This window comes from Salpingoeca rosetta, assembly GCF_000188695.1.
Source record: "Salpingoeca rosetta unplaced genomic scaffold supercont1.21, whole genome shotgun sequence".
Taxonomy (NCBI): Eukaryota; class Choanoflagellata; order Craspedida; family Salpingoecidae; genus Salpingoeca; species Salpingoeca rosetta.
Window position 1 is genome coordinate 574,449 of NW_004754913.1, and position 11,562 is coordinate 586,010.

Here is an 11,562-nt window from a genome sequence, read left to right on the forward strand (position 1 = left end):
GTGTGTGTGTCTGTCTGTGTGTGTGTGTGTGTGTGTGTGTGTGTATATGTGTGTGTGTGTGTCGGTCTGTCTGTCTGTGTGTGTGTGTGTGTGTGTGTGTGTGTGTGTCTGTCTGTGTGTCTGTCTGTGTGTGTGTGTGTCATGGTGTGAATGATTACACAAGATGCTCAGCGCCGTAACCGATCAACGCTCCACTCGTCCTATGCGCAACGACGACACACCACGGATTCCACCAACATCATACCCCTGTTCAACCACCTTCGACCCCTCACAAACGTTACATTACCAAGCAGGCCACACGCAATGCCAGTGCTGAGCTCGTGGTAGTAGTGGATGCGCTTGTTGCCGTCTTCGTCGAAGCTGTACGGCGACCGCAGCACAATCACGCTCGCAGGCGCTGCACATGCATACATGCATTGTGTGGATGTGTATGCGTGTATGTGTGTGTATGTGTGTGTGTGTATGTGTGCATGTGTGCATGTGTGTATGTGTGTATGTGAAAGCAAGCGAAGTACAGACACCCCATCACAAAACCACCACGCCCATGCAACAACACACATTCAAGTCACCCACCAACAATCACCACCACCACCACCTCCCCAGCATCATCAGCATCGTCATCAACACTGCACCTGTCTCGATGTATGGCTTGCGCCAGTCTGTCTGGAGCGGTGACAGGTCCTCGACCCACTGATCGCCCATCCGCCGGCGGTAGTTGATCTCCTCCTCTTCCTGCACACACACACACACGCACATACACACGCACATACACGCAGAACACACGCAGAACACACCACATGTCATACCGCAGCGCACACACACACACACACCACAGAACCCACACACGCACACGCACGCAGAACACACACACACACACAGCACACATGCGTGATTGGAGCAGGTTGGTGCCGGCACGTTGTATGCGTTGTCGTGTGACGCGCAATACGCAATGCTGCACTCCGCTTTCGGATGTGTGAATGGGGTGGATGCAAGAAGTGTGCGCAGGAAACAGTAATGCCTCATGGCTGCGGTGCTGGACACGAACCTCGATCAGAGCGCGAAGCTGCTGCTTGTACTTTGCATCGCGTACGACAACAAACTGCCACGGCTGCGTATGCGCACCAGACGGCGCCGTACCGGCACACTGCACACACAGGTATGCACGCAATGTACAAACGCACACACGTATGCACACACACAAACACACAAACACACACATGTATGCACACGTGTATACATATGCACACACGCACACGCACACCACACACACATGCACATGCATATGCACGCACGCACGTGTCAATGTGTGCTCATTTGTGAAAAAGGAAACGGTTGGACCTACATCAAGCCTCATCATGTTCGTGTCACTTATCACTCAACACACAGATGTCCATCAGGCTGCTCAGGAGACAACAAAACCAGCGCAAGCAGGACAACGACGCTTACGTGGATGATGCTTTCCAGCACGCCCTCTGGGATTGGGTCGCTGGAAAAGTGGCGGACAGTGCGCCGCTTGTTCATCAACTCATAAAACTCGGCAGCCCTGGTGAGTTATGGAGACAAGGTGGATGTGAGGCAGACGCGCTGCAGAGAGGGAGAGAGATGGGGAGGGACACGGAAAGAGAGAGAGAGACACACACACACACACATACACACACACATACACACATACACTCACGCAACACCAACAACAATTATGTGACGCCGCTCTTCGTGCTGCAGACTGGAAACAGTCCCATTGACAACTTCTTCCCTCCACGACCACCACCACCACCACCATTTCCCGTCAGCAGGTTGTCCCGATCACCTCTGTTGCATTTCACTGGGAGAGTAACGCGTGAACGACAACGGCACCATCTCGGCCTCCTCTTCCTCCTTGCTGGGACCTGTTCCCAGATGAAGCCATTGTCATCTTCAGTGAGTCAGCAAGAAGACTTGGATGAAACATAAACAAAAGCCCTGATACACACACGCGCGAGCGCGCACATGCAAACTGACCGGGAGCGTGCTCGGGGTCATTGTCCTCATCCGGGGCACACGACTCAAACGTGTCAGTTTTGGCACTCTGCTTCTTCTTGGCGGGTGCTGCAGCTTCACAGTGCAATCGCATCATCATCATACGCAGCAGCAGCATCATCATCACCATCACCATCATGTCATCATCATCATCATCATCATCGTCATCATCATACGCGTTGCATGTGTGAGCGTGCGCAACGACCGGTGCAACAAGACATGGCAAGAAGCACGAAGCAAAGACAGTTGCATGCCACGTTCACATGCACGGCGTACTTACCTGCTGTGCCAAGGAAGCGCGCCACCACTTCTCGCAGCAGGAAGCCAAGCAGCACCAACACAGCTATGACCAACGGCTGTGTCTGCACCACCTGGTCCACCAGCGTCGTCACAACCCCCATGCCGATGTTGTGTGTGGGTGTGTGTGTGTATGCTGTGTGTGTGTGTGTGTGTGTGTGTGTGTGTGTGTGTGTGTGTGTGTGTGTGTGTGTGTGTGTGTGTGTGTGTGTGTGTGTGTGTGTGTGTGTGTGTGCGTGTGTGTGTGTGTGTCGTGCTTCTTCAGCGCCAAAACACACACAAAAGAAGGACAGTATTTTGCAAATTGCACCAGAACCAACCCTACAATTTGCAACGCATGCAAGTGCACAACTTTACGCCAAAGCGAGTGCGGCTTTCGTCATCATCCACACAACAACACCGCCCACCACAACCAGCGTCAGCAGCACACGATGCGGCTGTTCAAGTCGGGATCGACCGTGCCGGTGCGTGCTGCGCTCTCGTGCTCGTGCTCGTGCTCGTGCTGTGACAACTGTCGATGGCTGGCTGGCTGGCTGTCGTCGTGCATTTATGTGTTGTTGTAGCGTTGTGGCGTTTCGTTGTGGAAGAAATGGAACCGAGGCTTCGGGCGGTTGGTTGGTTGTTGTGAGTGGTTGGTTGGTCTGGTTGGTGCCGTTTGTTGGCAACGCCAGCCATCCATAATATGTTGTCACAACATACATGCATGGGTGTTGATTTTGTTTGTTTTTGGCTCTGCTCAAGCGGTTATGGATCCAATCGACGGCATCGGCCTTTCGCCCTTTCCATCTTGCTCTCCTCGATTGCCCTCTCGCTGCCATGCCTTTAAGCTCACACGTTGCGCTTTGCCTGAACACAACAACAACAACAAACAACAACAACAACAACAACAACAACAACAACAACAACAACAACAACAACAACAACAACCCTGTGCTTGAACAACAGGTGCTGATGGCAACGGCCATCGTCGGCCTGCTGCTGTACACGATCCACCTGCACACCTCATACCGGAAGGATATGCAGGAGCTGCAGGCGCCAGCAGCACACGGCCACGTGGATCGCCATCTGTTCTCGTCCAAGAAATCAAAGAGAAGCGTCACCCGCATCCCGGACGGCTACTTCCCCATCTCTGTGGGCAGGTGCCAGGGCATGAAGACCAAGGTGGAGCTGTGCCGCCTCAACATCGAAGCGTACACGGCAGAGCCATACAAGTACCCGATGTTCAAGGACCTGCTGCGTGTGTCCAATTGCAAGGGCAACACCATGACGGTAACCCTCAACGATCTTCGCTTCGGCATTCCCGAGACGCTGGACCCAGCCGGGTTTGTGTTCCACGAGTCCCGCGTCGGCTCGACGCTGATTGCCAACATCTTGGCGGCCGATCCAGACAACCTAGTCTTCTCGGAGTCGGCGCCCCCTCCCGCCATCGCCCTTCACTGTCCCGCCCCGCTCCCAGAGAAGGTGCGCCGCAATGTGTGTGTGTGTGTGTCTGTCTGTCTGTCTGTCTGTCTGTCTGTTTGTATGGCTGTCTGTCTGTCTGTCTGTCTGTCTGTGCGTTTGAAAAGAGTAGCAGAGCGTTGTGTCTGTGGTGCGTGTTGTCTGTGCACTGAGTGTTTTCTGTCTGGCCATCGTTTGCCTTTCCAATTGACGCACATATGACATATGCGTGTGCTCACCAACCTCACCTCCGTTGCCCTCCCCCCCCCGTCATCACCTGTCATCACGGTGCCGCGTGCTTTGCAGGCCGAGATGATGCGTGTTTTGCTGCGCGCCATGTCCAACTCGGTGCGCCACAAGCGCCTCTTCTTCAAGTTCCAGTCCGTCAATGCCAACGCAATCCCGCTCTACACAGAGGTGCTGTGGTGTGTGTGTATGTGTGTGTCTGTGTTTCTGTGTGTGCTTCTGTGTGTGTTTCTGTGTTTCTGTGTGTGTGTGTCTGTCTGTCTGTCTGTGTGTCTGTGTGTCTGTCTGTGTTTGTGTGTGTGTGTGTTTCTGTGTGTCTACGTGTCTGTTTGTAAGCGCAGCAGTGCGTGCGTCGCCCTTGCTCGCTTGTCTTCCCGATACCACACGCACGTACACGTGTAACCTCACCAACACACACCATCCCTTTTTTTTGTTCTTGGTGTTGCCTGCAGGCATTCCCCGAGGTGCCGTGGATGTTTGTGTACCGCGACCCCGTGGAGGTGATGGCCTCGCACTTCAAGCAGAAGGTGCCGGCAGGGTGAGTTCAGTTCAGCAACAATGCCGTACAGTGTGCTCGGTTTTGGCCCAACAGTGTCAACCTGCCACCGTTGTGCCAGTTCATGTATTGTTTCGAGTCCGCTCACGGCAGCAACACCACACATATCTCGCTCACTCATGCAACTCTGCCACACTGCACGCCTTACCTCTTGCAACCCCTCTCCCCCTCCCTCCTCCAACTTCCATCGCTGCTGCCGCGGCCTTGTGGTGCAGTGCCAAGGTGCCGTGCCTCCGGGCGAAGAACAGCCCAACACCACTGCACCGCCGCTACATCCGCAGCAAGAACCCGAGCGACGAGGAGGTGCGATAACGATGTTTGTGAATGTGTGTGTTGTGTGTGTGTGTGTGTGTGAATGTGTGCGTGTGTGTGTGTTTGTGAATGTGTGTGTTGTGTGTTGTTGTTGTGTGTGTGCGTGTGTGTGTGTGTGTATGTGTGTGTCTGGCTGGCTGAGTCTGGCTGGATGTCTGAGTGGTTTGTGTATCGTAGCGTGCCACCCAACTTCCCCAATTTGACCGCCCAGCCCTCTCCTCCTTCCTCCTCACCTGCCACAACAGTTTTGTGCTGCGCATCTCGCAACGCTCTGTGACAGCGCCCTGCACGCGCTCGACTCGGTAATCGCCAAGTGTACGCGTACGTGTCTTGTGCATGTGTGCACGCGAGCTAGCACACTATCACACTGACATACCTGCTGTTGCATCTTTGTGCAAGAGCTGTTTGCCTGTGTGTCCGTGTACTTTCCAAGACCCTGTCTCCTTATCTCTTTGTTGTCCCCCTCGCCTTCATTGCTCTCCCTCAACCACCACTCAACCCCTCCTCCCTCTTTTCATCTCCGTCTGCGTCGTCGCGCCACCAGTCGCCCAACGGGATTGCCGTCAACTACCACGACCTGCCCGACGTGCTCTACACCCGCGTGTTCCCCGTCCACTTTGGCTACACCCCAACGCCCTCCGTCAAGCGCAACATGGTCAACGTTGCCCAGGAGTACTCAAAGGTGCGCCGACAGACCTTTGTGCTTGTTTTGTTGTGTCTGCTTGTTTAACTGCTTGCTTGCTTGTTCGTTCGTTTGTTTGTTTGTTTGTTTGTTTGTTTGTTTGTTTGTTTGTTTGTTTGTTTGTTTGTTTGTTTTTTGTTCGTTCGTTTGTTTTTTTTTTGTTCGTTCGTTTGTTTGTTTTTTTTTGTTTGTTTGTTTGTTTGTTTGTTTGTTTGTTTGTTTGTTTGTTTGTTTGTTTGTGAATGGTTTCGCTGTCCAAAGATGCTGACAGTTTCGCTGCGATCATCATCGTCATCTTCAACACCGCCACAACCACCGCCACCACCACCATCAGGGCCGGGCTGGTGTGAAGAAGTTTTCCGACGATTCAAAGACAAAGCAGGACCGTGCGAGCGAGCAGCTGCGCACATTCGCCGAGTCGACCCTCCGCCCGCTGTACACGGAGCTTGAGGGCCACTACCACAAGTACATGGACCAGGTCGACGTCACGGTCAGTGAAGGGGCGGAGGAATTGTCTTGTTTCGTTCGGTTGGAGGTGTGTGCGTGTGTCTGTCTGTGTGTGTGTGTGTGTGTGTGTGTGTGTGTGTGTGTGTGTGTGTGTGTGTGTGTGTGTGTATGTGTGTCTGTGTGTGTGTCGGCGTGAAACCAAGCTTCGTTTTCCAGTCAATCTCACCTGCCGTGGAAATGCCCTATCCCGCCGCCCCCTCTCCCCTCCTTCGTCGCCTCCCGTCAGCCACGCGTCCTCCCTGAACGCAAGCCCGTGGAGGGATTTGGTGAGATTCAGATTGACATGAAGCAGGGTGGTGCCAACGGCGGCGGCATTGAGAACACGTTCTCGCGACTGCTGAACCAGCACCCGTACCCGAGTGACCGCCGCTACATGGCACAGCTGGCGCAGCGCAACAAGAACTCGTTTGACGGCGAGCCATACTACCCGGACGAGGCACTGATCAAGGTGGTGGCGATGGTGGTGATGATGGTGATGGGAACTTACACGTTGCTGCGATGGACGGGTGTGCTTTTGTCAACTGTTCCACCCACCCCTTTTCCTCACAAGCGCGTGTCTAAACCCAGTCTCACATACGTACAACACACACACACGCACACACACACAACACACACACACAACACACACACAACACACGCGCGCGCGCAGCGCTACGAGCCGTATCCGCCGCTGAAACCGCTGCCCACGTTCCTCAACGAATGGCCCCCAGATGAGGTGCCGTTGTTATTGTCGTATTGCTGCTGCTGCTGCCTTGGCTTGCGTCACGCGTGTAGATGTTGCATACCCCACTCGCGTCGCTCTCAAATACACACACGCACACACGCACACATGCACACACGCACACACATGACGAATGGCACGTACGCATGGCACGCATCTCATATAAACCTCTGTGTGCCTGTGTGTGTGCATGTGTGCAGCCTGATGTCCCGGATATCCCCGGGATTGAGCACGGCACGCTGGAGCGCTTTGATTACCAGAACGAGACGCAGCGCAAGCGAGCAGAGTATCTTCGCTGGCACGAGGTTATCACATGCACACGTACATACATGTGCACACATACTCACATACACACATACACACATACACGCACGCACAAGATGTGACGTGAGAACTCACACGTGTTTCTTCGTTGTTCGCATTTTGGTGTTGTCCAGGTTCCGTTTGTGCTGCACAACGTGCCGATGATCAACGACGTTGCAGAGAAGTGGGGCAGTGACGAATACCTCATCAAGCGCTTTGGAAACACAAAGCACAGCGTCACCAAGTCAACCAGCAACCACTTTATGGTGCGTTCTTGCATGTGTGCGGTGTGTGCGTATATGTGTATGTGTATGTGTGTATGTGTGCTTGGGAATCACACTTGCGTGCGCTCACTAGAACCCCATCCTCGCTGGTTCCTCATTCCATGTGCACTGCCTTCTCATTGCCTCTCAGTACTACAACCGCAGGGGCGCAAAGCAGCAGAAAAACTACAAGTGCGTGGCATGAATACGCGCGTGCTCAACCACCTCATGAATGGGTGTGCTTACCGTACCGACACTCCTCACGATACTCACAACCCGAATGCCTATGCCTTGTGTCTGTCTGTCTCCGTCCCTGTGTGTGTGTGTGTGTGTGTGTGTGTGTGTGTGTGTCCCTCCCTCCCTCTCTCTCTCTGTACATGCGCGCGTGTGCTTTGCTGCAGGCCGCCCACGTCAAGTGCGACGATGACGTTCAAACAATGGCTGCAGAAGGCGTACGAGACAGACAAGGCCTCCCTCAACGACGACCACTACTATCTCCAGCTCAATTCCGTCGGCCCAAACTCGTCAGTCCAGCGCTCTGTGTGTGTGTGCGTGTGTGTGGGTCTGTGGGTCTGTCTATGGTCTCTGTCTGAAAATGGCGCTTGACCTTCAATAACGCGCGCTTGTTTTTCTCTCCGCACGGCGCCGTGTCGACAACACCAGGTGGATTCGTGAGGATTTCCCTGAATGGGTTCCACAGCACAACTTCTTCCTCGTCGACCCTTCGCAGAACAGGGTGAGTATGAGCATCCTATTGATGGTGCACCATCAATGCATCGAGCACAGTTACTGTCACAATTTATCGCTGTTCCTGATGATGATGGTTGACTCATGACCTTACTCTTCCTTCCCCTTCCCCCCCCCCACACACACACATCATCGTCATCATCATCGTCATCGTCATCATCATCATCATCATCATCATCATCATCATCATCATCATCATCATCATCATCATCATCATCATCATCATCATCATCATCATCATCATCATCATCATCATCATCATCATCATCATCATCATCATCATCATCCTCATCACCGCTACTGCTGCATGCTCACGATGTTCCAGGGCATCAACTGCCGGTTCGGTGCACGCGGGATCATTGCCGAGGCGCACTACGACGGCGGCCGCAACTTTGTCACGATTCTTCGCGGTGCAAAGCGCTACATCCTCCTCCCGCCCGAGGAGTGCCCAAACCTCTACCTCTACCCGCGCGGCCACCCAGAGGGTGAGGAGGTTGATGTGTGTGTCTGTGTCTGTGTGTCGTGTGTCTGTGTGCCTGTGTGTGTGTGTGTGTGTGTGTGTGTTTTGTGTGGCTGTCCGTTCGTTCGTTCGTTCGTTCGTTCGTTCGTTCGTTCGTCTCCATCTGTGTGTGCACATGCACCCATGTGCTCCACCAATCATGTGGTCGCCACCCCACCTCATACCACGCCCTCTGTGCCACCACGTCACGTCAGCGCGCCACGCCAAGGCGGACTGGAGTGACCTCGATCTCAACGAATTCCCAAAGATGAAGAACGCAATGTACGCACATCCATGTATCTGTCCATCTGTCCATCCGTCTGTCTCTCTGCCTGTTTAGTGTGCTTCTTGCCTCACAATGAACATACAACACAACACGCACCCTCTCTCTTCCTCTCGCTGCACGCACTCTATCGCTTTGTCACTCACCCACACATACACCCCCTTGTGTTCATCTTCACACCATGTGTGTGTGTGTGTTTGCGCTTCAGGGCGGCGCAAGTCGTTCTTCGCGCCGGCGACGTCCTCTACATCCCAAGGTATGTTTGTTTTGTTGTGTCTGTGAGTCTGTCTGTCTGTCTGTTGCCAATTCCACTTGCCCTTTCTTCCCTTGAATTCCTTTCATTCTCAACACCACGGTCCTCACCACCTCCACCCCCCCCCTCCCCGCCTTCCTTCTTGCTCCACACAGCTACTGGTTCCACTACATTGTGTCGACGGGGGTGAATGCGCAGTGCAACACGCGCTCGGGCCTCTCGATCCGCGGGCGAAAGGAAATTGCAGACTGCGGTTTCTACTGAGCACGAGAGGCAAACTGTGAGGCGAAGGGACATGTCTGCTGCGCATTATTGTTGGTTGGCCGAGGTGCCCAAATACATACAATACAAGGTAGAATACCGACCAAAGTCGAGCACATCATATGTACAACAGCTCAGCAAGCACAGGTACTCTGCGGCATGCTAATGGGTGTGATGGTGCGATGGTGAAGATTCACGCCAAGGCACAACAACAGTAGACCCTGCTTGCATGCCTGCAAGCAATTCGACGTTGTTGTCGTTGTTGATACAAAACACACAAAGCAATCCGTCACTTGGTGTGTGCGGCGGGAGGTGGGCATGGCTGCCGTCTCCTATGGTGCTGTGATGATGATGACGATGATGATGGGGGTTGTGGTGGCATTGGGAGCTGACGGTTGGCGGAGTCTGACTTGAGCAGACGGCGGGCGCGGGCAGATGCGCTCGCAGATGCTGATGGGTGGTGATGGGTGGCGTAACGATGATGGCGTAACGATGAGGAAATGCGACACACAGTTCTGGCACGCACACAACCCCCAAGCGAAGCGACACATTGCAAATGAAGCTAAACGTACCAAACCAAGCAAACATCAAAGCAACGCATGACAAACCCAAGCCAAGCACGCACCGAGCCTTGGTCTTTGGCGTTCAGGAGATGAGGCAACGCCGCTTGCGTTCCGCTTCGCATCGACTGGCGGTGGTGGCGGTTGAGGTGCGCGGCGAGCACCATTCGCGCGCGCACTGGCACTGCTAATGGTGCTGGTGCTGGTGCTGGTGCTGGTGGGGTCACCTCTTTGCAACCGTAGTTGTTGTTGTTGCTGCTGATGTTGTTGTTGCAGTTGTTGTTGTTGGTGGTGTTGCGATCCGTGGTGGTGTGGGAAGGGGAGGGGCGGTATTGTGCGCTGCGCGTGTGCCGCCGTGTGTAAGGATGCGGTTGTTGGTCGCGGTAGCCGCCGCTGCCCAGCAGTCGTGGGCGGACGGCGCACAGCCTGGGCACGGTGGTGGTGGTCATGGTGGTGGTGGTCATGGTGGTCATGGTGTTGGTCATGGTGGTCATGGTGGTGGTGGTCATGGTGGTGGTGGTGGTGAATTGGGTGGTGAGGAGGAGGAAGGAAGGAAGAACAAGCAAGAAATCAGAACAACTTGAACAAAGAAAATGAGTGCGATTACGCGCTAACACGCTGAAACACACGGTCGCACACGTACACGTACGCACACCAAAAGAAACACACGCATGCTGCAATTTTTGCTGTGACTCACAGGCAGATCTCGCTTGGCTTTGAGCGGGGGCGGTTTGCTAGCCATCGTGTGTGTGTCCGCAGGATTTGCGGTCCGGCTTGCCGCCTGCTGCAGATATTCGCGCTCGAGGGCAGCACGTGCATCGCGAAGTTCACTCAGCGTCACCGTTTCGCTCTCCTGCTGGCGGCGGCTGAGCAGCTGTGACCTGCCGTACGTGCATGTATATTGTGTGTGTGAACGTGTGGACGTGTGTGTGTGTGTGTGTGTGTGTGTGTGTGTGTGTGGACGTGGTGTGTGTGTGTGTGGACGTGGGTGTGTGTGTGTGTGTGTGTGTGTGTGTGTGTGTGTGTGCGCGCGTGAACGTGTGAACGTGTGAACGTTTGAGAATGTGCATGACACCGCCAACAACAAAAGCACGGCAAAACACACCCCGGGCACAAGACTCAACGAGTAGGAGCAGCTGATGGCATCGCCTCACCTGTACTCGTGCTCGCCGTCAATGCACTGACGCAGAAACTCAACATCCAACTTCATGTTCTCAATCTCCTCAGCCACCATCTGGCACGTGCAACGCATTCGTTAATTGGTTGTGTGTGAGTGTGTGTGTGTGTGTGTGAGTGTGTGTGCGTGAACAAAGGAGGAGGCACAGGCACAGTTGAAAGCACAACAAGAACACATTCGCATGACAAATGCGGTTACCAAGACGGGCGCACCTGTCGAAGGTTGTCGGCCTGCTCGGTAATGGTGGAGATGGTCACGCTGTCACCCTGTGATCCCAGGACAAGCGGCGGCAATGGGCGCAGACAGGTGTTTGTTGCCATGGAAGAACATGTCAGCACAAGTAGAAGAGAAAGACGATGTGGACAGGAACCACACACACACACACACACACACACACACACACACACACACACACACACGACACACACACACACACACACAC

At 54.1% G+C, this 11,562-nt stretch overlaps 3 protein-coding genes across 3 annotated transcripts in view; 1 reads left to right on the forward strand and 2 right to left on the reverse strand.

Annotated features, from left to right (window-relative positions):
* The window catches only part of PTSG_08135 (uncharacterized protein), a gene marked incomplete at both ends in the record, with an annotated part of 2,952 nt that extends 535 nt beyond the window's left edge, over nucleotides 1-2,417 (reverse strand). Inside the window, 7 exons of the mRNA XM_004991099.1 lie at nucleotides 282-397; nucleotides 633-732; nucleotides 1,046-1,144; nucleotides 1,447-1,543; nucleotides 1,808-1,886; nucleotides 1,999-2,091; nucleotides 2,297-2,417. Coding sequence (XP_004991156.1) covers nucleotides 282-397; nucleotides 633-732; nucleotides 1,046-1,144; nucleotides 1,447-1,543; nucleotides 1,808-1,886; nucleotides 1,999-2,091; nucleotides 2,297-2,417 — 705 coding nt within the window. The remainder of the gene's footprint in view (nucleotides 1-281; nucleotides 398-632; nucleotides 733-1,045; nucleotides 1,145-1,446; nucleotides 1,544-1,807; nucleotides 1,887-1,998; nucleotides 2,092-2,296) is intronic.
* A 205-nt stretch (nucleotides 2,418-2,622) lies between these two features.
* On the forward strand, nucleotides 2,623-9,489 carry PTSG_08136 (uncharacterized protein). The gene is made up of 19 exons (XM_004991100.1): nucleotides 2,623-2,777; nucleotides 3,259-3,774; nucleotides 4,057-4,167; nucleotides 4,449-4,534; nucleotides 4,768-4,855; nucleotides 5,110-5,166; nucleotides 5,409-5,546; nucleotides 5,881-6,036; nucleotides 6,280-6,501; nucleotides 6,703-6,768; nucleotides 6,975-7,079; nucleotides 7,212-7,343; nucleotides 7,492-7,532; nucleotides 7,742-7,864; nucleotides 8,004-8,076; nucleotides 8,413-8,572; nucleotides 8,802-8,868; nucleotides 9,078-9,125; nucleotides 9,278-9,489. The coding sequence occupies exons 1-19, from the start codon at nucleotides 2,745-2,747 to the stop codon at nucleotides 9,384-9,386; spliced, it is 2,331 nt and encodes a 776-aa protein (XP_004991157.1). The 5' UTR covers nucleotides 2,623-2,744; the 3' UTR covers nucleotides 9,387-9,489.
* The window catches only part of PTSG_08137 (uncharacterized protein), a gene marked incomplete at its 5' end in the record, with an annotated part of 3,607 nt that continues 1,325 nt past the window's right edge, over nucleotides 9,281-11,562 (reverse strand). Inside the window, 5 exons of the mRNA XM_004991101.1 lie at nucleotides 9,281-9,833; nucleotides 10,009-10,369; nucleotides 10,641-10,824; nucleotides 11,098-11,177; nucleotides 11,333-11,386. Of these exons, the coding sequence (XP_004991158.1) occupies nucleotides 9,673-9,833; nucleotides 10,009-10,369; nucleotides 10,641-10,824; nucleotides 11,098-11,177; nucleotides 11,333-11,386 (840 nt within the window). The 3' untranslated portion in view covers nucleotides 9,281-9,672. The remainder of the gene's footprint in view (nucleotides 9,834-10,008; nucleotides 10,370-10,640; nucleotides 10,825-11,097; nucleotides 11,178-11,332; nucleotides 11,387-11,562) is intronic.